This window comes from Paramisgurnus dabryanus, chromosome 17, assembly GCF_030506205.2.
Source record: "Paramisgurnus dabryanus chromosome 17, PD_genome_1.1, whole genome shotgun sequence".
NCBI classification, from domain to species: domain Eukaryota; kingdom Metazoa; phylum Chordata; class Actinopteri; order Cypriniformes; family Cobitidae; genus Paramisgurnus; species Paramisgurnus dabryanus.
In genome coordinates, this window is record NC_133353.1 from 20,158,169 (window position 1) to 20,184,893 (window position 26,725).

Consider the following 26,725-nt stretch of genomic DNA (forward strand, 5'->3'; position numbering starts at 1 on the left):
CATAGTCTTCCTAAGGACCGACCTGACCCTGTCTTGGCTCCACAGCAAGCTGCACAGCCCCCTGTCTCAGCACCCCCTGTCTTGGCTCCATAGCCAGCTGCTGCGCTTCCGGTCTCGGCAACCCCTGTCTCGGCTTAACAGCCACCTGCTGCCCCCTCATCACCTCATTACTCTGCCTCAGCCTCTATGTCCTCCCTGAACTATGTCCTCCTAGCTATGCATTTACTGAATGAGCACTATGCTGCGTCCGAACTGATTGCACTATATTTCATATGCACTATTTTAATTATTTTTATTTCTCTTGTTTTTATTCTTATTTAACTGTTTAATACTTTTATTCCTGTTTTATTCTTTTTCACACATTTAAATTTTTATTAAAATCACATTTATTTTATTTTAATTGATATTTTAAATTCATGTATCTTTGATTTTTTGTTTTCTCATTTCTATGTAAAGCACTTTGAATGACCTCTGTGTATGAAATGTGCTATACAAATAAACTTGCCTTGCCTTGCCTTGCCTTGAACTCTCTCCCCTACCCAGTGAGTCCTAGCTCGTCCACGTCTGCCCCTTTTGTCTGTCCCTGTCATACCCTGGAAATTGCCTGCTTTTGTGTTCCCGATCATTCCTACCTCAGCCCTGCCACAGTTTGCCCCCATTAAACCCGCCAAGACTCTCATTCAACCATATCCTGGTCGACCTGCCTGGACCTCCCCTCATGAACTCTTTTGTTCCACCACCCCCCTCCCATTTTTGTTATTTTTATTGTGTAACCCCAAACCATTTGTTCTGTATCTCTGATTGCCACTGTTTTTATTTGTTTTTTAGTTTAATTTGTTCTTGTCACCTGTTGCCCTCTTGATTTGCTCCCCTATCTATTGTCCTTGTGTTTGCTTTCCTGTGCTGGTTCGTTTTGTGCTTATCCTGTAAATATTTGGCCTGTCAAGAGATTTGTGACAAGTCAAGTTTATTGTGCAGTTTTATCAAGTTCTGTCATTTAAGTCCTGTCAAGTCTGTTGTTGTAGTTGTTTGCCTTGTCGACAATGCAGGTTTGCTTATCACACACATGGATGCGCAGCATCACAAAAAAACTTTTAAATATGAAAAAGTAAAGCATTCAAATGTAAAAGATTATTATTGAGTCACTTGGACATAAATTAAGACTGATTATGAGACGTTAGAAGGCGTAAAGAGCTGCTTCACCTGCAGCCTGGTAAGTAAATAAATGCTTTGCTTTAAACAATACAAGTGAAAAACAACACAATTATTTAACATTAATCTTAAACTGGGGGTCTTTTTTCTCCACTTAGTTTTTCAGTTTACAAAGTCTCATTAAAAGAATGTGAACAACCCTTTTCGACCGTGCGCTCGGCACACAAACTATTTTTCTTATCCTTAAATTAGCAAAAGTGGATTCGGACACGCCCATTAAGACTGCGCTGTCCGCTTTAGACAATGCGCTTAGATCGTTAAAATAGGGCCCATTGTCTTGAAATAACGAATTAATATACTAAAATAATGAGATGGTTATTATTATTTTCATTACATGCTAGGAGCCACCGTACACACTGCAAAAAATCTATGTCTTAGTATTTTGTCTTGTTTTTCAGTATAAATATCTAAGAATTCTTAAATTGATTGAGATACATTTACTTGGTAAGCAAAGTGGCTTAAGATATTAAGTCTTGGTTACCAAAATAAATTATGAAAATTAAGAGGTTAATACTTAAAACATTTTTTAAAAATCTGCCATTGGGGTAAGAAAAGTTAACTTGAATTTATTGAAGTTGAAACTGGAATTAAGTTTATTTTTCTTACCCAATTGGCCAATTTTTTTTTTTTGTTTAAAGCTCCACTGTGTACTTTATTGAGTTAATTCTTAGCAAAAACCCATGTTTTCTTTCAAAAGTATGTGCTCATTCATGTGTAATTACTTCCATCCCACTAATCATTACGTATTCTCGTAAGTGTAGAATCTGCTACTTAAAATGCATACCGTCGAAGCGCTCTCTGGCTGAATCCATGTTGTGCCTCCATCTTTGAAATACATTCGCGGACGAGGGACATTCCTGAAATTCAAGCTCCGCCTTTCGCGCTTTCTCTCTACACTCACGCTGGCCGCTAGCTGAAGCCTCCGGATGATGCATGTGTAAGCGGTATACGTCATCAAGTCTTATTTCAGAATATTAACAATTATAAAGCTGACAATAATTCTTAGTTAATTGTAAATTGATGTAATATGCTTATGACTTGTGAATGTAATGCTCAGTTAATTTAAATAAACCAGGCTTGATGACGTATGCAGCCTACGACCTGCGTAGCTGAATCCTTCGGCTTCGATAGCTGCAAACCGTGATGAACCTGCGATCTAATGCTTTGATTTGAAAGCCTGTTGAAGACATATTCTCGAGGAAATTAAAACAAGTCGCCAAGGAAGCGAAACGGGGATTTTAAACGACAACGCGACAGAAAAAACATCAAGACCAAAGTCAATATTGGAGTTAGTTTTCCAAGATGGGGCTCAAGGGACACTGAAGTTGCTACTTTCTTTATTCTCCACAGGTAATTCAGCATATTCGTTTACATCGATACAGTCTATGTTGTAAACTTGAAGTTTTATAGTTCCTTGGCTAACTTTAACTTGATTATGCATAACCCTTGTTAGTGTAAACACGCATGTGGTTTAATGTGTTCGAACAGCCACACGCCGTCTCTACGCCCATTTATGTAATCTGAGGTACTGAGAAAAATGTTTTTCGTCTTTTCTGACCTCTAGCACAAACACACGGTGACAACCCTATTTTTAGCCTTTCATTGATAAAACGCTGCTGATCTGCATGTCTTTCGTTTCATTTTACAAGCGTGTGAAAGTTGAGCAATCTTATTCACCAATATCAGAGAAAGCTCTTACATATACACGCACATGTAACGTTTACATAAAACATAAGCATTGGACTCTGACATAATATTCGCGCCCATTTAAACCCGTCATTACTCTCGCTCATGATTAAATGACAGGAGAGGGACTCGTCCACAGACCATCTCCTCAGTATTCTGGAGAGAAGCGGTCAAAAATGGACAAAAAGAGACGGATTAAAACACCAAGTGTAAACGTAATGTGTCTCTCTCGTCCACTTGTGATCTGATCGACGAAAACACATATTTAATACCAAGTTTAACAGCCCCTGTGATATTTTTCCTCGCGTCGATGAAAAAGGAGTGTCTAAGCTACGTTTATGGTTGCTTTTTGTATGTGATTTTAAGTGGACATATCATGACAATCAGACTTTTTCCATGTTAAACATAAATCTGTGTGCTTTGATGGATCACAGGCAAAGGACATTGCAAATTGTTCATTTTTTTTCATTGCTTTTGCTTTGTAGCTACTGGAAGCCATGTTAACCTTGGCATGACACGGCCGGGCCACTGTACGAGTTAAAACGCATTCCGAATGGGGGGGCTAGAAAGTAATATTCAGTTGGTTGTCATATAGACTTTCACCGCTAGATGGGAGTAGATCTTACACAGTGGAGCTTTAAAGCATTAACCTTAATTTTTTTTTCTTTTTTAAATAATTAAAATCTTAATCCACCACTTATTTTAATTTAAGAATTTTAGATATTTATACTGGAAAACAAGACAAAAATACTAAGACATTTAATTTTTCCTATGGCCAGACTACTATTTTGTTTTTTAATTTTTAGTAGTCCACTGTTTGTTTCACCTTTTTTACACACACCCAGGGGCATCTCTAAGAGGACGATCACACCAAACGCTTTATAAAAGCCTGTAAACACAAGGCGCGCAACAGGCAAACATGTTCCGTGTGATCAGCCCCTAATTAACCTAGCCGGCATTTTGTGGACAGTGGGGGAAACCAGAGAACCAGAAGAAATAAACTCTGACACAGAGAACAAGCAAACTTAAACACTAAATGGGCTCCTTGTCTTAGAATCAGGGACCTTGTTGCTGTAAGACAGGGGTGTCCAAAGTCGGTCCTGGAGGGCCTGTGTCCTGCAGAGTTTAGCTAAAACTTCGCTCAACACACCTGCCTCAAAGTATCTAGTCTGCCTAGTAAGACCTTGATTAGCTGGATCAGGTGTGTTTGATTAGGGTTGGAATAAAACTCTGCAGAGACATCGGCCCTCCAGGAGCAGAAGTGGACACCCCTGCTGTAAGACAACAGTGCTACCCACTAAGCCACTATGTTGCCCCTTGACATGGCATCTGCAATGACACAATTGTCAGTTTAAAATCGAACACCACTTTTAAAATAGTCAGTGATGCATAATAAAAAAAATCATCTTTTTTTAAATAAGGACTTTTAAAAATGCTTTCCTGTAATCTATTTAACATCCAGAGAAATTGCAAAATGTAGCCACACATTACCTGGCTACAAAATTATGTTTGAGTTTGAGAGAGCAACCGTGCAAATATATTGATAAAAAAAAATTCACTCACTGATCATGACGCCAGACACGACCAGCAGCAGGGCGGCAATGAGTGCAGAGGTCCCTACTGAGAGACCCACTGCCAGAGATGGCGGGGAAGGCAGCATAGACAATTCTTCAGAAACACACAGGAACAGATACAAATATTAACTCAAGATCAGTTAAGCCCTGGGTTATTTTCTGTTTTTTTTTAGCATTGCAATAAAAGGGTTTAAAACCGGCTTTAAAGTCTTTCGATATCTCCAACTCAACTTCCTGTTTTAACAGGACACAAGTCAAAATATTAAGCCAAGTAACTTTTGGGGTATATGTCAAGGTAACAAACGTTTTTATATTGCTTTTAGAATCTAGTACTTGTTTTACTTTAAACTGGGAAATAAAGGTATAGTGATGACCTCCATCAGAAATGTTGTAAATTATGGAGAATTGAGTTTACAGGGATAGGTGCTACTCTTAAGAAAGAACTTTGTCATTGTGAGAACGGTTTTCCCCAGAAATTTATTTGACCACATTATAAGACACTTGTTCATCTGATGGTGGTGAAAAATGTTTGATAAACTGACCAGTGGAGTTGATACAGGACACTCCATCTGAGGCCAGAGTGAGCTCTTCATCACAGTAACACACTGTGCCCTCAAAGGTCTCGTGGCAATCTCCTGATTCACAGTGACTGCAGTTTTGCACTGGGTTGATAATAACTTCACCGTTGCCTTCCATGCCTGGAACAACATTGGAATGTCAAACAAAGGGGATGGGGGGCTAATAAGTAGCAGATCATTACATAAGCTCAGTCATGAGCTCTCACCATTTTGCCCAAAAGCGCATTTGGTGTGATTAGCACCTTAGGCTACTATTTTAATGATTATTTGTGCATCTCACTAGACCTAGAATAAATTTTTTGAAAAATATCCCAGACAATGTCTCACTCTACACGCTTACTTCATGTACGGTGATATAAAATCTGAAACCACGCTTACATGCGGGAAGCTGCCATCTCAACTTTAAAATACAGCTACAATCTGAATGGTTACTAGCTACTGTGTTATGGAAGAGGCCATGCTATGTGGCACCAACGTTATCAAACCCTTTACCCTTTCTAGCCACACCCAAAAATTCCTGAACACAGAAATGTGGAAAAACTGTTAAATGGTATAACTCCACAATCTAGTACTACATAGTTCATAGTCATAAGTGTTTCAGCAATACATTTCTAACATTTATAATGTGTTTATAAATGAAACAATTGTTTATATAAATGAAAACAAATTTCTAGAAACACGTCTCTAAATTGACGGACCTTAACTACACTTAAAAGTGTTTATATCGTTATTGATTGGTACTTTTGGTATAAGACAAAAGTAATTTCGCATGTTACTTTTTTTTTGCATTTTTTCTTTCTTTGTAGTATACAGGCCTTTTTTATGTTTTTTTTTTTTGACATTTTGGATTAATATGTTTATTAATGTTTTTTTGTGGTCTTAGCTGGTCACTACAGTAAATGGTTTCCACCAGTGAATATTGCCTGGTAATAGAGGTTTTGGTAACATATGAATTGTTTAGACTTGGAAACCAGCTTGCTTATCAGCTAAACTATCTTCCAGTTTGGCCAGGCAGAAAGACTTGTGGAACCAGGGCAATAATAACCTAACCCAAAATGACATGCATGAATGTATATTCAAAAAATACAATAGAACTAAAGTAATTGGGAAGCACTTTATCTAATGTTGTTAACTAAATGGTTGGAGAGTACTGTATGCAAATCCGCCTGCATCCAGAGACTTTTTTTACCTTTGAGTGGCTCCAGATACATCTCGCCATTTGGGTTTATGAAAGATGTTCCATCATCTCCATCCTTTCTGGGATTATTATCCTTTGATGCGTTGCCTCCTATAGCCAAGGAAATGAGAAACAGACAATGAAAAGTAACTAAACATAACAAATTCTGAAAAATGATGGTGCTAAATAGCACTAAAAGTGGTTCCTTGGCCTGTAATCATAAATCCTTTTTATGTTTCACAAAAAATGTTATCCTTTTCTGAAACAATTTTACATAAATAAGGCTTGTATGCAGTCTAACCTCTGTATCCTCCACCTCCTCCACCAGCTGTGCAGGCCCCTCCACCGCCCCCAAAACCACCCCGAGTTTTCCATCCCATGAGTTGACAGGGCTCCCCACCTTGACCTCCTAGAATGAGAGGTCTGCCACCTTGAGAAACAGGGGCAGTGTCATTCCAGCCTCCTCCGCCCCCTGAAACACACAGCCATGTCAATCATAAATATCTCCAAATCATGGCTAATTAAACCTAAACAGAGTATTTTTAAATGCCTCTTCATCCCTAAACACAAATGTCATCTATTTTTGGCCTGCAGTGACAATTTAGAACCTGGATTGGTTCCAAACTGACTATAAATAATTACTCATAAGTAAATGTAATTATAATTAATAATATACAACAAATAAAAAAACAAAAGGTGTGCTTTTTGGCCATGACAAATGATAGCTACCATGGTGCCTACATTGGGAGTAGCACGTTGCATATTGACCAAACTAAAGGGCTCCTATTAAAATAAATTGAGCTGTTCATACTGCAAGGCCCATTTGATGACAAATTACTGTTTCAGATGCTCTGCAAAACTTTTATTCACTTGATCCTGTGTAAATTAAATATTACAAATTGTATTCTCTAAACATTGAAAACATTTCTGACTGTTAGACTGTCAAAGTCTGCTTGTAATGTTTCTGTTCTTTGGTCTTTGTCTGTTGGTTTTTATATGTGTAGACCTATTCACAGCTATAGCAACACTATAAAAAATGTATTTCATAAAAATGTAAAATTGTTTCTTTATTTCAATACAGGTCATGGATGCCTGTTGGAAATAAAACAGATACACCAGATACAGGATGATAAAACATGATTATTGTAACTTTTGATATAACACACTCGAGTCCAGTGTAACTCAGGTCTACTTGTTTTTTATTGTCTACGCCAGATACACATTGGGCCCAGTATGGACTCGCACTATAGTGACATCACCAGGGATGCTGGAAATTTAAATTGACATAACACCTAATCTCTAAATTCCCTATTCTTTTAGCAAGGAAAAAATAAATGCAAAAAACATGCACAAGATAGAACAATAATAAAGAATATTTCAGTAAGAACATATACCAGGTTCAGTCCTTAATGGTAACACATATAGAGTGCCAGCTTCTAACGTTACCATTGAATGACAAAAACCATATACACATATCACTTAAAGGAATGCATAACACGCATATTTATGTCGTAACAAAGCCCCTGTGATACTGGTTGGGGCGACTGAGTCTTCCTGAACGAGCCACCACTGCTTGTTTGTCATTTGTATTCCTTTAATTGCTACGTGAGCCTAGGATTGTATCATGAGACATGTGGTAGTAGCAGGTGATGCAACAGGTGCACTGGCATAAATAACTAATGGAAAGTCTTCCTCTTGGTCAACTGGAGGCGGTTCAGGGACATGCAGGAGGTGGCGTCTGTTCCTAACATATTTGGCTGCATTCAATGTAACTACACAGCTGTTTGGTTGCTGAGCAGGGTCATTTACAACCGCCAGTCAATCAAATCCACGTTTTGTTTGCATTCTTACTGTTTGCCCTGACTTCAGTGCAGGAAGCTGTAGAGCATTTCTGTCATAATAGAGTTTTCCCCTCATTCTTTGTTTGGTGATAGAGGAGTGTACATCTGTATGGATGGAAGGCTGGAGCATCACTTTCGTGTCTGGGATGAATGTTCTTGTTTGCCTGGAAAACAATCGTTGTGCAGCGGATGGCAGGCCATCTTGGGTAGGTTGTGTGCATGTAGGAGAGCTGCACAGATGTCTGTATGGGTGATTCTCACGAAACCATTAAAACACCACAGCACTAATGATTTTAGCTACACTCAAAAAAATGAAACACAGCTGTTGTTGGATCAAAGAATTTAAATGTGTTTGAATTATATAATATACTTAAGTTTGTGCATTTAAATTAAAATCTTAGTTTGGACAAAATTAGAAAAAGTAATTTTCAAATTTACACAGTTTACTTACATTAAATGAATGAAATAAAGTTGTGTTGGTTCTGCAGTACCGCACTTTGATCAGCAGGTGGCGCTGCACAAGCGCATGCGCAGATAGAACCCACATGGTTCACTCTTCTGATTACGGTCGGCCATTTTCTGCATTAACGTCTTATAAACAAAATTACTTTACAAGCGGAGAAAACGGAGAAAGTTCTGTCTTTATGTGGAGACACAGGTGAGATATTTTACTTATTTGCATTTATATTGAGATCATCAATAGATTAGAATTGTGAATTACAGATTACAGACCACTTAATTACCAGATATATTACACGTGTGTAATTGACTTCGTTTTCAGATTATTATTAGTCACTCTGCATTGCTTTTTAATTCCTACCGTATGTAATATTTTCCACGTTTTGCACTTTGATTTAATTTAAATTCTCCCATAAAAAGACAAATACTTGTATTAAATTGCTAATTAGGAGCATTTTCACAATTTATGTAGGTGTGTGCAAATAAATTCATTTTGTCCCATGGTTTAGTATTAGTTTTTCAATAATTCTTTTAAATTGTGGTCTTTGCATTTCTATTTGATTTCAAATCATAGAACTAAACACATTTAACACTTAAATACACATTTAACACTTAAATAAGTTGCCATCTGGTTAAGTAACTTGTTGGTAAGGTCATCCAAAACATTTATACTAAAGTTTAGCAGTTGGTAGTGTTTAATTATATTTTTTATATATATGTAGTTGTATTTTATTCAATTTAATTGGTGACTAACATCCTTTTCCGCCTAACAGAGTTTGGAAGTTATGCCTCAGGAGTCCCACAAGTGGCTGTGCAGAGATTGTGGCTCATTTCACACATCCAGATCAACGCTTTTAAAACACTTCAGGTTAGTACATGGACACTATGGCCCCAGACAAGCATATCCATGTGCAAATACTGACTGCCCATGCACTTTTAAAATATGGAATGCACTGCGGTCCCACTTAAGCAGATGTGAGGAGTGAGAAGCAACCTCAAAGGCAAAATTTTAGTGAAACCACATAAATTGCCATGTTTGTGCTGCCACTGACATTCCTTCATTAAATGAGTACTGAACGAGAGGTAAATTTTATATGTGATCTGTAAGTGTTGGTAAAGACATACTCTTAAGTGTTGTTGTATTATAATACTTGTAAGGAATGTCACACATATCACTAACTATTTTGATTTGTTCTTTTAAAACCTTTGTCAGGTTTCTGCAGAATTCAGTAGGATTACAACAATCCCTTTGGTGTCCAAATTCATGGGTCAGCTCGATCATTTCTCAACTCAGCTTATCAGTGTTTTCAGAAAGAAAGGAGGAGCAGCAGGACAGAAGATCAACAACATCATGTCAGTTTTGGATCAGGTATGCTCTCTAAACTCATCATTTTAAATATGGCAATATTTCTCCCAAATATAAGCTTTCAGTTATTATGCACTAAGCCTCATGTTATGATACCTCTTGTTTTTTTCTCTTAATTAGAACACTGAAGTTAATAATGATTGCAGTAGGATAAATAATGGCTGAATATCTTTTTTCAGTGAAATGCATCTAACGCGTGGCATATCCAATCAGTTCAGATGCATAAGTCTTTAAAGAAAAACACAATATATCTTTTTGCAATGCGTGCAACTCAATCTCTGTACAGTGCAATGTGAATGTGTTAGCATGGTAAGTATGGTGGCACAAAATAAAACGTGGAGATTTTTTTAAGCGAATAAAAAATGAGAACTATATTATATGGCGGAAGAGCTCTTAGTTTGCAGCACTTCGACTTCAGCGCACAGTAACATCATCACTCCCCCTCTCACTGAGTTTGAGTGAGAGGGGGAGTAGTCAAAGTGATGATGTTACTGCTCCAGAGGTCAAAGTGCTGCAAACTAAGAGCTCTTCCGCCATATAATATAGTTCTCATTTTTTATTCGCTTAAAAAAAGTTTTATTTTGTGCCACCATACTTACTCGTGTAACTACTCATGTTACAGTCTTTAAATAGGAAAAACATGGAAGTGTTTGGTCGCTTCTAAATTCATCCCTGTTTGGATCCTAAGGAATAAATGGGGCTAAGCTAAATGCCAACACATTCACAATGCACTGTACAGAGATTAAGTTGCACGCATTGCAAAAAATAGATAGGTATGTATTAATTTGTCTAAGCTGAGCTAATAACATAGTAAAATATTCAAAAACAGTGGTGTTTTCCTTTAAAACCCATCTCAGTCAAAATGAGATTATGATTTTTAGTAAATGCTCTTTACAAGAAGTATACGTTACTCAAATAATTTTGCTTAAAAACTTGCTAAATACCACAGTCTGAAATCTCAATTTGTAGACCAACACTAAACGCATGATATAAAATGCTCATTTAAAAGAAAAGAGAAAGTTGCATTTGAACTCTTCATATGTTCTGTAATGTAAACCGTTTTAATGTAAAGGCTTGCGTATAGCCTTTTACCATATTTTTCAGAAGCATCAGAGTCGGAATAACTCGGACATCAAAAATTATTGTGTATCTTTCCCATAACAACATTTTTGGTTTAGGGTCATTTTCTTTTGTTTTCAGAGATGACCCTTATAGAAATAACATTGTCAGATAATTTGTATATAGCAATCGTTTTTGCAAGTGTGAAAAAGCAACCTGCTAATAATGGTTTCTTGTTACACTTTTCAGGGTGTTTCCATCGAAAAAAGACGTGAATGCATCCTAAAATCACTTGTTGTTTATGTGAACGAAGACCCCTCAAACCTTGTGAAGGAGTACATGGTAATTTTAACCTGTTAAACATATCTCTAAAACCAATTTCCCCCTTTCCCCCAGATTTTATTTAATTATTTCTTTTTGTATTTGTTTTTTTAGGATGTTGAACATGAAGCCCAAACCATGATGCGCAACACCACCCTTGGGATGTACGTCATCAACCCTGAAGGGGCACATGCTACAGACCCTTACCAAGATGTTGGCATCATCATTGAAGGCATCAAAATACTTGAAAACCTTAACAATGTGGCACATGCGTGTTCTATGATGCTTGGTCTGATTTATGTATTCAACTTGGCCTACCCGCAAGATTTGAGATACACTTTGAGATATTTCAAAAGCTTTTGATGGAGCTAGATGCCAACAAGCTGTCAAACAAGGTCCATGTCCTGAAAAATAAGCTTCTTTTCTAAGAACTAAGTTGAGGTCAGGATCAAGTGATGGTACTTATGTTTCTGCAATGTTACACTGCAAAAAATGATTTTCAAGAAAATTCTTAGTATTTTTGTCTTGTTTTCAGTAAAAATATTTACATTTTTTTAAATTAAGATGCTTTTTCTTGATGAGCAAAAGGATCCAAGAAAATAACTCTAGTTTTTAGATCAAAAAAATCTAATTAAATTTATTTTGTGCATAAAACAAGCAAAAAAAAAACTGCCAATGGGGTAAGCTATTTTTTTTTAGATTTTTTTCTTGAATTTACCGTTTAAGAAAAATTTTAAAGATTTTTTGCTTACCCCATTGGCAGTTTTTGTTTGCTTGTTTTATGCACAAAATAACTTTAATTTGATATTTTTGGTCTAAAAACTAGTTATTTTCTTGGGTCGTTTTGCTGATCCAGAAAAAGCATCTTAATTTAATAATTTTTTGATATTTTTACTGAAAACAAGACAAAAATACTAAGATTTTTTTTTCTTAAATCATTTTTTTGCAGTGTATACTGTTGACTGTTACAGTACATTTTTTCCAGTACTGCCATGTTACACTTCTTTCAGAATTTATCTTTAGCATTGTTACTTTTCCCAATTTAAAGAGGCACAGACTGCAAGAGATACTTTTCTGCCACTTAATTTCATTTATAGGCAATGTGCCTTTTATTTCTGTATTTTATTGTATTTTGCTTTTAATAAGAAAATGGAAAGAAGTTTTAAAGATACAGATTTTGAACAAATAAGTCTTGTTGGACATTTGTAAAAGATATGTTCTTAAATGCATTCAATATATTTATTGTATATTTTTTACCTAAAATAGTAAGAGAAAAGTCAGACATTGTTTACAGAGTTCAGATTTTGCCAACATTTTTATTGTTAAAAATGTGTAAAATTGTTTTACTTGCGATAAGAAGAGAAAACAGTGAGCCAATGTTCACAGGGTACATATTTTTCACATATCGTTAAAAATATGTTATGCATGTATGTGTAAAATTTGTTGAAATGCACTCACTTAATAAAGTAATGCAAAGCAAAAAAACAGATTTTTATTTTGGTTGAATGTAAAAAAAATATATAGTTTAGTTGAACTTAATTAAGTTAATATTTAAAACAAAAACAAGGTAGTTAATTTAATTCAACTAAACAAGATTGCATTACGTTTATATAAAAAACTTAAGTTTACTGAAATAGATAATGTTACATAAATTCAACACACTTTGTTAGGTGGAACCTGTTGACAAAAAAAGTTAATTAAATCCAACATATTATTTTTTTGAGTGTATAAAATGTGTAATGTAGTTATATTAAAAAGCATCAGAATTAACACAATACTGTGTTCTACCTTGCACAATGTGTGATTTTAACATAAGAATTTATAATTTGTCAATTGTATCTCATTTTCTGCTGAAATTCTCATTACCGCAATGCGTCCGGCTGTGTTTGAACATGTTTTATGTTGTAATTTAAACAAATTAAAACAAAAATATTTAGAAAAAAAAAATTATGTTTTGCTAGACTACTTTAAATGACAGAAAATAATTTACTGAATATTCATGTATAATACTAATAAAGAAAAATTAGGAAAACGATGTGTCCATGCCTGATGTTCTCATCCTCCAATACACTTTTTGAGAACAGTTTAAGCACACATACGGAATTAAAATAAAGTTTGATTTTGAGTCATCAAGCACATGGACCAGTTACTTCAAGATGGCTACCAGGTAAGATCATCTCTTTATATCTCTCCAGTTAAATTTGAAATATTCTCTTGTCAGAATGTTTACACAACATTTCAATTCTCATTACCGAAACAGGTAGTTGTCTACATTTCAAAAATTGTTTAATTCACAGTTTTTTTATAAAAATGTTCTTTATTAAAGTCTAATTATATGCACTGAGTAAAAAATTAGCAAAGCCTTCATGGCTTCTTTATTATTAGCAAAACATACTGGGGTACCTCATCCTCCGCAACACCATTCTCATATACCGCAATGATTTAACAGCAGTTGCGGTAAAGAGAATTTAAGCACATTGTTTATTACTTTTAAATATCTATTATGAATGTAATAAAGTTAAAATGTAATAATTGTGATATTTTGCATTACGATTTTGCATTCCAGACAGTCAGCAAATGAAAGAAAAAAAGCTTTGGCAAAGGCCAGGTTGACAAAGTTCAGGGGGAAAGTATATAGCAACCCAGAACTGCTCGAGGAGTACAGAAGAAAGGAGAGACAGAGGTTAGCTTTGGAGATGTTGCAGCAGGTGTAATTAGCAAAAAACACCCTACAGTGTTAGGAAATGTACATGAGAGTACACATGCACACACACACACGCGCACGCGCACACACACACACACACACACACACATGCACAAAGCAACAAGTCTGTACATACGTTTTTTTTTCTCTCCATAATGTGAGACATGCTAGTTTAATGTTATGCTTTCTTTCCACTTCCAGGTATCAAAAACGAAAACAAAATGGCAAAATAAAGAAAACTGAAGAACTGACTAAAAAGCGACATGAAAAGGAAAAAAAGACAGTGGCGGGAAAGCTCAAAGCGTTATTATAAAAGAAAGAAACAGCTTAAAGCTGTAATAGACAAAACACCATCTAGTGAGGAAGATGTTTCACTTCAGCTTATTCAAGTTATTGAAGAAGTAAATGAAGTTCAAGGAAATCTTCAAGAAGCGACCCCAAAAGAACAGCCATTCTTGTCTCAGCAGGTAAATGTCCCTGAAAAATCCAGTTTCAATAGGGCTGCCTAACGATTAGTCGTGACTAATCATTTGCAGAATAAAAGTTTTTGTTTACATAATATATGTGGGTGTACTGTGTATAATAATTATGTATACATAAATACACACACACATTATACTTTTAATGTAATTAAGTTTAACTAACACAACACACACTATTCTCAAAAGTTCTAAAGCTCTTTTTAGTTTTTGAGTTTCCAACTTATAGAAATATATTTTTACAGTGTAGTGACATCTTAACTACCCCCAAAAATGAGATACAGAAACCAAGAGAAATAAAAACATCTACTCCAAAAGACTCGGCCAAAACGAAGAAAAGAAAAATAACACTATCCAAACTGAGGGCAAAGTTGTGCAGCACAGAAGAGAAGCTTCTGGAAAGAAATAAAGAGATTATTAACCTAAGGAAAAGACTAGGAAGACTTGAGAAGAGGGAGAGAAAGCAGGAACTTGTGAACATGGAATGCAGAGAGGACAAAACAAAAGCTAGAAAGAGAGATCAGAGAATGTTACCCAACAGCCAGAGAAGATTTATGCGGAGAATTGTTAGCGACTTCTCTCACCAAGATGAAGTTTCGACTGTAATTAATGGCAAATAAAAAAAGGGCCAGATATTTCGCAAGAGAGCCTTGACAAACAACATGGCAAATGTACATAGAAGATTTCAGACTAAGAATCCCAGGCACAAACTTTCTATGTCTCAGTTCTGTAAACTTAAGCCATTTTGGATCATCCACCGTAGAGTAACAGACAGAGAAACATGTGCTTGTAAAACATATGGAAATTTTGCCTTGAAGATAAAAATCTGCATCAGCTAGGAATCGTAGCTACATCCTATCCAAGAGAGATTGTGCAGGCCAGTGTGTGTTGCGACAACGACATGTCCTGCATGTACAGGACATGCAGCAATTGCAAAAATTAAGAAACTTCCCACAACACAGGATACTTTACTGAACGAAAACATCATAGTATGGAAAGAGTGGGTTACAAAACCTGTACCAAAAAAAGGTACAGTTGGGCCCACTGAAGGAAAGAAAGTGAGGAAGGCTTTCCTTAAAAAGACATACCTCCATTGAAAAGCTTGTAGAACTGACACAGGACCATCTCTTAAACTTCTCAAGAAACATATTCAACATCAAGCATCAATATGAAAGACTGAGGAAATTGAAAGAGTCCCTTACTCAGAATGAAGTAGTAGTTCATGTTGATTCCAGTGAGAACTACTGTACGCTTGTAAATACAGCAAAGAAATAAAATAAACTCACTTTGGAGGTGGCAACAAGCAGGAAACCCTCCATACTGGAGTTATTTATCTCAGTGGGGGGAAGGTTAAGTCCTTTGCATCACTTTCGGACTGTCTTCAGCACAATGCCATAGTCACATGGGCTCACCTTGACCAGGTACTGAGGAGCATACGAGAGGAGCATCCAAATGCAAGGGACATCCACTTTATTTCAGATGGGCCCACATCTCAATAGCGGAACAAAACCAACATTTATCTAGCCTCAACAGTGCCATTCATGAGAGGATTTAAATGTGTAACAATGAACTTTACAGAAGCATCCCATGGAAAGGGTGCTCCTGATGGAGTGGGTGGTGCCTTGAAAAACCTGGCAGACAGAATTGTGTCCTATGGTACCAGCATACCAGATGCCAACACTCTTTTTGAACAGCTAAATCTCAATTAATCTGTAATGCTCTTTAAAATGATGGAGGAAGATGTCAAAACAAGTGCCGATATAGTACCACCAGACCTGAAGACAGTGCCTGGTACAATGAGAATTCATCAGATGAGTAAACATATTGAACAACATGAGTGTGTCGATATGTAATATATTTTATAGTTAATATATTTAAATCAAAATTACTGTTTGTTTCTCTTTAAGCTGACATCAACAAAGGCAGACCTTATCTACACAAGAGAAGTGTCCTGCTTTTGTGATTTTGCCTGTGGATGTTTCAGTCCAAAAGAGTTTGACTTCAGAGACAATGTGGAGCCAGAAAAGGAGAACACAGAGTCATTTTTGGAAGCAGTAGAGTGGGTCCTTGTACAATATGATAGAGAACTGTTTCCTGGCACAATCACACAGGTATGAAGTATTTGGTGCTATGGATATTTGTTGTTGATGATTTAAAATCCTTACATTAATTTATGTATTATTTATTTTTACTTTCTAGATTGTAGATGGTCAGTATGAAGTTGACACAATGAGTTGTGCTGGACCGAACAAATTTTTCATTCCATCCATAAGATATTAGGGACAAAAAATGTTGTACTACTATGATGACATAAAAGCAATCATTCCAGAGCCACAACCTGCCACATCCTCAGCTCGACACTTCTATGTGTTGCCTGAGATCTGGGCAAAGCACATAAAGAAACATGTGTAAAACATTCAATTGGTAAAGATGTTAGCAAGAGATGTTGGGGTGGTGATAGAACCACACCATGTATTGTTCGTTTGCAAGTTACCTCCAAGATGATCCCAATACAGTAAACCAGAGTGGCATTTAACCTACTGAAGTATAGTTAACTGATTTTACTCTATTACAATTTCCTGTTTGCACCAAATCCAATGAATTAAATACCCTGCCAATATAATTAATTCCTATTTGTTTTTTGTTTTGAAACAACCAGTATTCTACATTGAAAGAAATTTTTTTATTCCTGTTGTAATTTTTTTTCTCAAACACTACACAATAACGTTTTGAACTTGAATGCATGATTGTGCAAATATTATCTGTTTTTCTACTTTAAAATTTCAGGCGAGTATACTATGTATTCTCATTACCGAAATCATTAACCTCATTTCTGAAACCTATGTATCATTACTGCAACACATGCTTTTTAAATGTTAATTTAATTAATAGAAGCATAATACTTTGATTTTAAATGCATGTGCAGAATCTCCAAATTATGTTCTTTCAGGTTTGTCATGTCATTTTGAAAATATGTCAGGTTTCTTCGAAATATAAAAAAAAATAGTTGTAAATTGTGGAAGGTGTTGCAATATATGAGCTAAAAAAAAAAAAAAAAAACGTTCAATTAAAAATAAATATTATTTCAGAATTTCAATTTACTGTGCATGACTATTAATAATCCATTTTTTAAAATGTGAAAATATATTAGCTTTTCTAATAGTGTTGATGTTTTCTGACTGTTGCGGTAATGAGATTTTTTAGGACTTACTTTTGAAATTATGTTACAAAAAGTGTTAAATGATAAGTAAAAGTTTTTAAATTAATGTTCTCATATTATGGAGCGAGTTTTGTGCCAAAAATTGTGCCAAACAAATCCAGCATTTTGCAAACAAACTCAATCTGCTTTGCAAAGGGAAAACTTGACTCGCAAACAAACAGAAAACGATTTGCAAATAATAAAGGCGATTTGAGAGAAAATGCAGAGGTGTTACAAATATGTACTGTGTTTTGTAAATGTGACCATGATTTTTTCACAAATGTGACCATGATTTTATCACAAATGGGACCATGATTTTCTCACAAATGTGACCATGATTTTCCTACAAATGTGACCATGATTTTCTCACAAATGTGACCATGCAATCCAAAACAGCAGATGGTGCTGTTTCAACTTTTTTCAGGCATTTTCAACTAGTCTCCCTGAAAAGCCCTGAATTTTAACTTACATATCACCGCTAACAGTGCCAGCAACTGAATGAAGACAAAATTAATTTTTCGGGGTTCATGTTGTTAATCTCTGGATTTATTGAAAGTGTTGATAATAATAAATGTCTGTTAATAGTAAACACATTCTGTGTGTAAAGACATTGAATTCCATCTCAATTCTATACATTTGCAATTGTCAATCCCTATACCCCGTCTGATTCTCTAAATTCTCTGTCTCTGAAATTCTCTTCTTTTGGTGATAAGAAACTCACCATCACTGGACTGTTTTAAGTGATCCTTAAAGACTTATCCTTTTAAAATAGCTTACTATTGCTAAATGATTATTACTAACTTGTTTACTGTTGTATGTGTATGTTCCTGAGAATCTCTTATATTATGGTGCTTTGAGTTATAGAAAGTGCATTATAAATAACATGTATTATATTCCCTGCAGAAAAAAAATAGCTAATACCAGCCTATGCTGGTTGACTGGTTCAAGATGGTGTTCCAGCCTGGTTTTAGCTTAAGCTATATTAGAAGGATTTTTGCTTTTATACTGTAGCTGGTCAGGCTGATCACACCAGCCCAAACCAGCTTGACTAGGCTGGAAGCTTTGCCAGCTTGGCTAGGGTGAAAGAAGCTGGTTTAAACTGGTCCTCCTAGCCTGACAAGCTAAGACCAACTTTAAAAGGATTAACATTTTGTAGAAGTTTATCTTGTTCAGAGTGCTCAAATGACTATGATCCTGGTTGGTTGGTTACTGTTGCTTGAACCGGCCACTCTGTCCAGACAGCCGATGTTGGGTTTATTATGTTCCTACCACACTCTTTCTCCAAAGAGTTTCATTTATTATCCTGCATCTTTTGATAAGCATTGTAAGTTGAATTCAATGTCTTGACACACAGAATTTGTTTACTATTAACAAACATTTATTATTATAAACACTTACAATAATACCACTTCCTGCTTCGCTACTGTTCGGACGCTTTTACTTGCGCTCTGTGCTTTGCGCTTTTGCTTTTTCGCTTTTATCTTTTGATTCAACTACCAGCAGTTCAGCACAGTGCTCAAACTAAACAATTGGGCACTCACACTAAAACTACAAATTCCTGGAACTATATTGATATTTGGAACATTCAACAACTTGGGGAATTTGTCAAAGCGGTCTACCAGTCTGCTATTCCCGGCAGCTGACAATCCTAAAACAGGACAACACAGCTGCCCACACTCAAACAGAAGAAAAGAAGAAAGAATGCCTTCTTCTGGATCTAAATCCACCTGCTGCTCAAATTGCCACAGACTTTTACAAAAGATTGCAGTTCTCGAAACAAAGTTACTTGTGGCGCTGCCGACCCTGCCAGAACATACAGCGGAGCTTCATCGTGGTCCTTCTCAACATAAAGCTGGTGAGTCCTGTGAACCTAATGCTTTTAAACAGGTCATAGTGAGCTCAGAGAAACCTAAAGAAATTGAGGACACAAACCGATGGCATAAACAGGGTGCGAGACCCAAAAGTGCTCAAGACATTAGACTGTCACGAGTGTCACAAATTGCTGCATTAGCATCATCTACCCCAGATATGGGTACAACTCGAGTAGCCAATATTGGTATTCTACCACCCCCTGTACGGCTTGAAAATAGATTTGAAGCACTAATGAGTTTGGGTGAAGAATCCCCAAATGTTAATGGACACAGATCACGTCAGCCAGTAGCTTACAGAGCTAACAGACGCTCAACATCATATAGGCAGCGGCGCTCCGCTCAGACAGCAGCCGAGCCAAACACGCTGATAGTGGGTGACAATATTATCAGAAACTTTGAAAGCAAGGCTACCCGTACATACTGTTTTCCTCGGGCAACGGTTTCTGATGTTAACAAGGAACTTTGCAACATTCTGATGAAACATAAGTCTGTCAGTCGGATTGTCATACATGTGGGAAAGAATGATATTCGGAAAGAGCAGTCTGAGCTCCTTAAGGGGGATTTCAGTGAACTTTTTGAAACACTTACAAGACTGAAAGTTCAATTTTTCATCAGTGGACCTCTTCCAGCCCGAGGAACAAATATGTTTTCTCGTCTACTAAGCTTAAATTCATGGCTGCAAAAAACCTGCACCATGAGAGGACTGAATTACATTGACAATTTCAATATCTTCTGGAGTCAAAGGCAACTTTTTAACACAGATGGTATCCACCCAAACAAACTAGGTGCTAGGTTGCTTAAAGACAATATCTTTTTCTCCATGCATCATCCATCAGCTGAGTGTGCCAGTCCACTACTGAACAGCGGAAATGACCACAGGATTTTACACCAGCACCTGGATGGACATTCAGATGACAAGGATAAAACTCTGCATTCACAACTACTGTTCACAGACACAGCTCAGGCTGAGCCCTGCCCACAGAACTCGCTACAGCTGGATTGTGAATCAACACCCAAGGACGTTTCTGTTGATAATGACCAGAGGAATGATAACACTCCCTCCCAGCCTTCAGGAACACCAGAATCACAGCTGATGTCGTCACACTCTCTCTCCCTCTCTCCAACATCACCACTTCTGGGCTTTTCAGAGAAAATGGAGAAACTGGTATCTGCTGGAACAAAGCTCTCCCACTCTATTGCTGCGAGTCCCCAAATATCAACCAAGAAACGGCGGGCTCCTCAACCACCAAAGCCTTCGGGCCCAGCCCGCCCTCCCCCTCCATCTCAGAGAGCACTCCGACCTCTGCCTCAACGTCAGGGATCACACCAGCCCTCATCTGCAAACAGCACTGGTAACTGATGTGTGTTGGGTTCCCGCTACGTCAGCAGTAACAATCATAAATATTTTAAGAACAAGCGGGCGCCCGATGTCCCTTTAGCTTTCCCTATCTCTGTCCTGACATGTGATAGAAAGATGAAGGCCGTCTCCAGCCGCACAGCAATTCTATCTAATCTACTGCCTATTATACGTCATTCTGAGATTGATACAGTTCCAAAACCAGTTACTGTTAAGTTAGCACTTCTGAACATCCGTTCACTAAAGAACAAATCCTTTTTAGTTAATGATCTTATCACCACTAACAACCTGGACTTTATGTTTCTAAATGAAACTTGGTTAGATGACAGCTGCAGTGCTACAGTCCTCAATGAATCAGCCCCACCCAACTTTACCTTTATAAGTGTATGTAGAGCTGTTAGAAGGGGTGGAGGAATAGCTGCTTTATTCAAAGATGCCTTTCAATGCAAACAAGTGTTACTTGGTGATTACCAGTCTTTTGAATATTTGTGTATTGCTCTAAAAGGTACACCACGCATTCTGTTTACAATTATTTATAGACCTCCCAAATACACCTCAGCATTTGTTGATGAATTCACAGAACTTTTGTCAACAATTTCCTCTGAATTTGATTATTTTGTTATTGCTGGAGATTTCAATATTCATATAGACAATTCAGAAAACAATACTGCGATTGAACTGTTAAATGTTTTAAACACTTTTGATCTGACCCAGCACGTGCAAGGTCCTACACACAATCGGGGACACACTCTTGATCTGCTCATTAGCAAGGGTCTAAACATTTCATCCACTCTAATCAAGGATGAAGCGCTATCTGACCATTTCTGTCTTTACTTTGATTTATTGATCTGTCCTGCCACTGATGCTAGATCTGTCTATATCAAAAAAAGGTTCATAAATGAGAACACCAGTGAGGTATTTATGAATGCTATGTCAATGTTGCCAAACATATCCGCAGACTCTGTTGATGTTCTCCTTGAAAACTTTAACATAAAAGTTAAAGATGCTATTGATGACATAGCTCCAGTAAAGGTCAGGATGATCACTGGCAGACGTAAAGCACCCTGGAGAAACACAACAGCAGTACAGCACATGAAAAGAACATGCAGAAAAGCTGAACGTATGTGGCGGAAAACAAAACTTGAAGTACATTATAGCATCTATAAGGACAGTCTTCGTGCTTTCAATGTAGAACTAGGCACAGCTAGACAGACCTTCTTCTCCAATATTATAAATAACAACATAAACCACACTCGCACTCTTTTTGCTACTGTAGAGAGACTAACAAACCCCCCAAAGCAAGTTCCTAGTGAAATGCTCTCTGACAACAAATGCAATGAGTTTGCCAAGTTTTTCTCCGAGAAGATCAGTAATATCAGAATGGCAATCAATACGACCTCAAATTGTACTGTGGTCAGTCAGATATCATTGCAACAACCTCAGAAATTAGCCATTCTCTCAGAATTTGACAAAATTGATATAAAAACCTTGGAAGAAACAGTACAACATCTTAAAGCATCAACTTGCAGCCTTGACACTCTCCCCACATCTTTTCTCAAAAAGGTGCTTAACTGCTTAGAAACTGACCTCTTAAAAATAGTAAACACCTCTCTGATCACAGGCACTTTTCCAGAGTCATTAAAAACAGCAGTTGTAAAGCCTCTCCTAAAAAAGAGTAACCTAGACAAAACCATACTTAGCAACTACAGACCTATCTCAAATCTTCCGTTTATAAGCAAGATCGTTGAAAAGGTTGTTTTCAATCAGCTGAACAAATTCTTAAACTCAAATGGCTATCTGGACAACTTTCAATCTGGTTTTCGTCAGCATCACAGCACAGAGACAGTGCTCATAAAGATAATAAATGATATTCGCTTAAACTCTGATTCAGGTAAAATATCAGTGCTGGTGCTACTAGATCTTAGTGCTGCCTTTGACACAGTAGATCACACCATACTCTTACATAGACTGGAAAACTGGGTAGGGCTCTCTGGGATGGTTCTCAAATGGTTTAAAACATACCTACAAGGAAGAGGTTACTATGTGAACATACGTAACCATAAATCTGAGTGGACATCCATGACATGTGGAGTCCCACAGGGTTCAATTCTTGCACCCCTTCTGTTTAATTTGTATATTCTCCCACTTGGTCAAATAATGAAAAAGAACCAAATTGCTTACCACAGCTATGCAGATGACACCCAGATATACTTAGCCCTGTCACCCAATGACTACAGCCCCATTGACTCTCTATGTAAATGCATTGATGAAATTAACTGTTGGATGCGTCAAAACTTCCTCCAGTTAAACAAAGACAAAACCGAAGTCATTGTATTTGGAAATAAAGATGAAACTCTCAAAGTTAACACATACCTTGACTCTAGGGGTCTAAAGACACAAAATAAAGTCAGAAATCTTGGTGTAATTTTAGAGTCTGACCTTAATTTCAGTAGTCACGTGAAAGCGATAAGCAAATCAGCTTACTACCATCTCAGAAATATTGCCAGAATTAGATGTTTTGTCTCAAGACAGGACTTAGAGAAACTTGTTCATGCTTTCATCACCAGCAGGGTGGATTACTGCAATGGACTCCTTACTGGGATCCCCAAAAAGACCATTAGACAGCTGCAGCTCATACAGAACGCTGCTGCCAGAATTCTGACCAGAACCAAAAAATCTGAGCACATCACTCCAGTCCTCAGGTCCTTACACTGGCTTCCTGTTACATTTAGAATAGATTTTAAAGTATTGTTACTCGTTTATAAATCACTTCATGGCTTCGGACCCAAATACATGACAGATATGCTAACTGTATATAAACCTAACAGATTACTCAGATCATTAGGATCAGGTCAGTTAGAAATACCAAGGGTTCACTCAAAACAAGGTGCGTCAGCATTTAGCTTTTATGCCACCTCTAGCTGGAATCAACTTCCAGAAGAGATCAGATGTGCTTCAACAGTAAACACTTTTAAATCTAGATTAAAAACACATCTGTTTAACTCTGCATTTACTGAATGAGCACTGTGCTGCTTCACACTGACTGCACCTTTAACTCAAGTCACTTTTACTCCTGTTTTATTCTTTTTAACATTTTAAACTGTTTTATTAAAATCACATTTATTTTCTTTAATTGTTATTTTAAATTCTCATGTATCTTTGTCTTTATTGTGATCTTATCGTGTAAATCTTATTTTTACATTTTCTTTTTCTTTTTTATATATTGTTTTCTCATTTCTGTGTAAAGCACTTTGAATGACCTCTGTGTATGAAATGTGCTATACAAATAAACTTGCCTTGCCTTGCCTTGCCTTGCCTACAATAAATTCAGTGAGATTAACAGAATGAAGCCCGACAAATGAAATGTCTTTATTCAGTTGCTGCCACTGTCAGGGGTGATATGTACGTTAAAATTCAGGGCTTTCCCCTGGGCTTTTTTCCAATGCCTGAAAAAGTTGAAACAGCTCCATCTGCTGTTTTGGATTGCATGGTCCCATTTGTGAGAAAATCATGGTCCCATTTGTGAGAAAATCATGGTCCCATTTGTGAAAAAATCATGGTCACATTTACAAAACACAGTACATATTTGTAACACCTCTGCATTTTCTCTCAAATCGCCTTTATTATTTGCGAGTCAAGTTTTCCCTTTGCAAAGCAGATTGAGTTTGTTTGCAAAATGCTTGATTTGTTTGTAAAATTTTGGCGCAAAATTCACTCCATACCATATACTCCAGACTTTGTTTCTAATGTCCGGTGGGAAAAAAGTTTTCGTGAGAATCACCAGTATGATTGGGGTGGGGGAAGATCTGTGATTTCGTGTAGATGCAATCGTTCTTTCATATGATGTGGTGTGAGTGCATTGCAAGGTGCACAGTGTGACAGCTCTGTGTCAATTTATGTGTAAATTGATGGCCAGTACATATTTTCTTTAGCTCTTTGCTTGGTCGTTGTAAAGCATGGGTGACCCTGATGCAGTTTGTGAACATAAGTGTTTTGCAGTGCACATGGGATAATGAATCTCTCCCCACAGAACAGCAAGTAATCCGGAATGGTCAGTTCATCTCTCATGAAGAAGAATGGCCGCAAAGCATCTGGAAGCTCTTTAAATGCCAGCCTTTCCTAATCACATCAGTGAGCTGTTGGCATAGCACATCTTTTGCACGGTTGCTCTTAGTTCATCCATGTAGCCATGTTTCCATCAACATGTTTTTATCAGAATTAAGTGATATCGAATGAAAAATGCCTTATGGAAACAGTAAAATTTGATTGAATTTCATGAATATCGACTCAAAAGAAATACGTTCGATCTCATCTGATTTTATCTTGATCGATATATGGCTTATTCGATAAACACTGATGGAAACGTTATTTGCCGAATAAATAATGATTTGCGGTTAAGGTTTAGGTCATTTTATGGTTGCAACCCACACACAAAACAAAGAAGAAAAAGTTTTAGGTCCGCTCTGGTGGCACAGATGGCGTGTGTCAACAAAGTCAAATGTAAGTGGACAAACGACGAGACGAGATTCATTTTAAATGTAATTTACCAGAGAAAATAACGGCTATTTTAGAGCTGAAGATCTTTGCCCGAACCCGACGGGTTCTGTCGGATTCTGGCTTCATTTCTAACATTTTACACGGGCTCGTGCTCCGCCTTTGCACGGTAAATGAGCGGTCAAGTTCAATGCTGCTGGATGCCCTATCAGTAAGCGCAGGACCACGTTGAAGCCATTTACAGTGGATTTAATAATTTCCTCAACAAAAATGTAGCCTAATCTTGGTGAGTAAAGGTTTAATGTATAACTAAATAGATAATTTAGACAGAGGATATAGACTAATGTTGGCATTAAAGAAAGTGGCAAAGCAAATCCCACGGAACCTTTATCTTAATTTTGTTATTCCCAAATAACCATCTTATTCAGAATGTATTATCTTAATTTAATTAATTAAGAAATGATTGCTTTTATTGGCATGTTGGCCTGTTTATAATGTATTGCATATGCCTATTTAGAACGAGATTACAGAATACAGATGACTAATTTTTTTTCTTTGTTTCAACTTCCAAGTGACGTGTAGCCCAGTTAGTCATTAATAAATAATGTTAAAACCTGTAAATTACTCATTCTTGATAAAAGCTGTTTGCGTGCGCACATAATGTCTGGCTGTAAACGGGTTCGGGCTTTTAAAAAGCTGTCAATCTAAATGTGCTTTCGGGTTCGGGCTGCATTCTGTCGGGCTCCGGTCATTTCAGGCCTAACTTTTAAGGTTAGGAAGCTCAGGAAAGATATTTTTCGTTCTCATTTACGTTAAGCATTGATCCGGACTATCATTTCACGTTAATGCCTCCGTTGTCGTCGGGCATTTACATGCATCTGCATCATCATAGCAATTTGATGTTAACGTCATTTTCTTATTATTATAGCTTGATATGTCACTATCAGCTCAGCTGGCACATAAGCACTTATAACTTGTTGTATGGGGCAATCCATTTTGTCTAGCAAAACTTTGTTCGCAAATGTTTGCTTGAATATTGTGCGATTCAGTGCGAAAATGAATGGAAACACCTTCAAATGTCTCAAATCAATTCGAAATACCAATTTGATCGCAAACTAGCATGTGACGTCATTACGTACAGGTTTTTATTTGCTTTAAAGCCGTTGGATGGAAACACACTTTCACCCGCGTTATTTGCATAAGTTTTTTTTACTGAACTTCAGATAATTCGATTGACAAGTGGATGGAAACTTAGCTTGTGATGGGAGGAAAGAACCTGTACAGTCATGACTTCCAGAAGATTATCAGTAAGTGATGGCTCCGATGTGGAAAGATAAGCACGGGAGAG

At 36.9% G+C, this 26,725-nt stretch overlaps 1 protein-coding gene and 1 long non-coding RNA gene across 2 annotated transcripts in view; one reads left to right on the plus strand and one right to left on the minus strand.

Annotated features, from left to right (window-relative positions):
• Window positions 1-26,725, minus strand: part of alk (ALK receptor tyrosine kinase) — a 921,668-nt gene that overhangs the window by 27,319 nt on the left and 867,624 nt on the right. The window contains exons 16-19 of the mRNA XM_065288699.2: window positions 6,529-6,699; window positions 6,240-6,338; window positions 5,015-5,170; window positions 4,462-4,566 (exon numbers count right to left, since the gene is read on the minus strand). Of these exons, the coding sequence (XP_065144771.1) occupies window positions 4,462-4,566; window positions 5,015-5,170; window positions 6,240-6,338; window positions 6,529-6,699 (531 nt within the window). The remainder of the gene's footprint in view (window positions 1-4,461; window positions 4,567-5,014; window positions 5,171-6,239; window positions 6,339-6,528; window positions 6,700-26,725) is intronic.
• LOC135778231 (uncharacterized) lies at window positions 8,516-11,288 on the plus strand. Its single transcript, XR_010544464.2, has 4 exons — window positions 8,516-8,726; window positions 9,301-9,395; window positions 9,741-9,896; window positions 11,202-11,288. It is a non-coding gene; the product is annotated as an uncharacterized lncRNA (long non-coding RNA).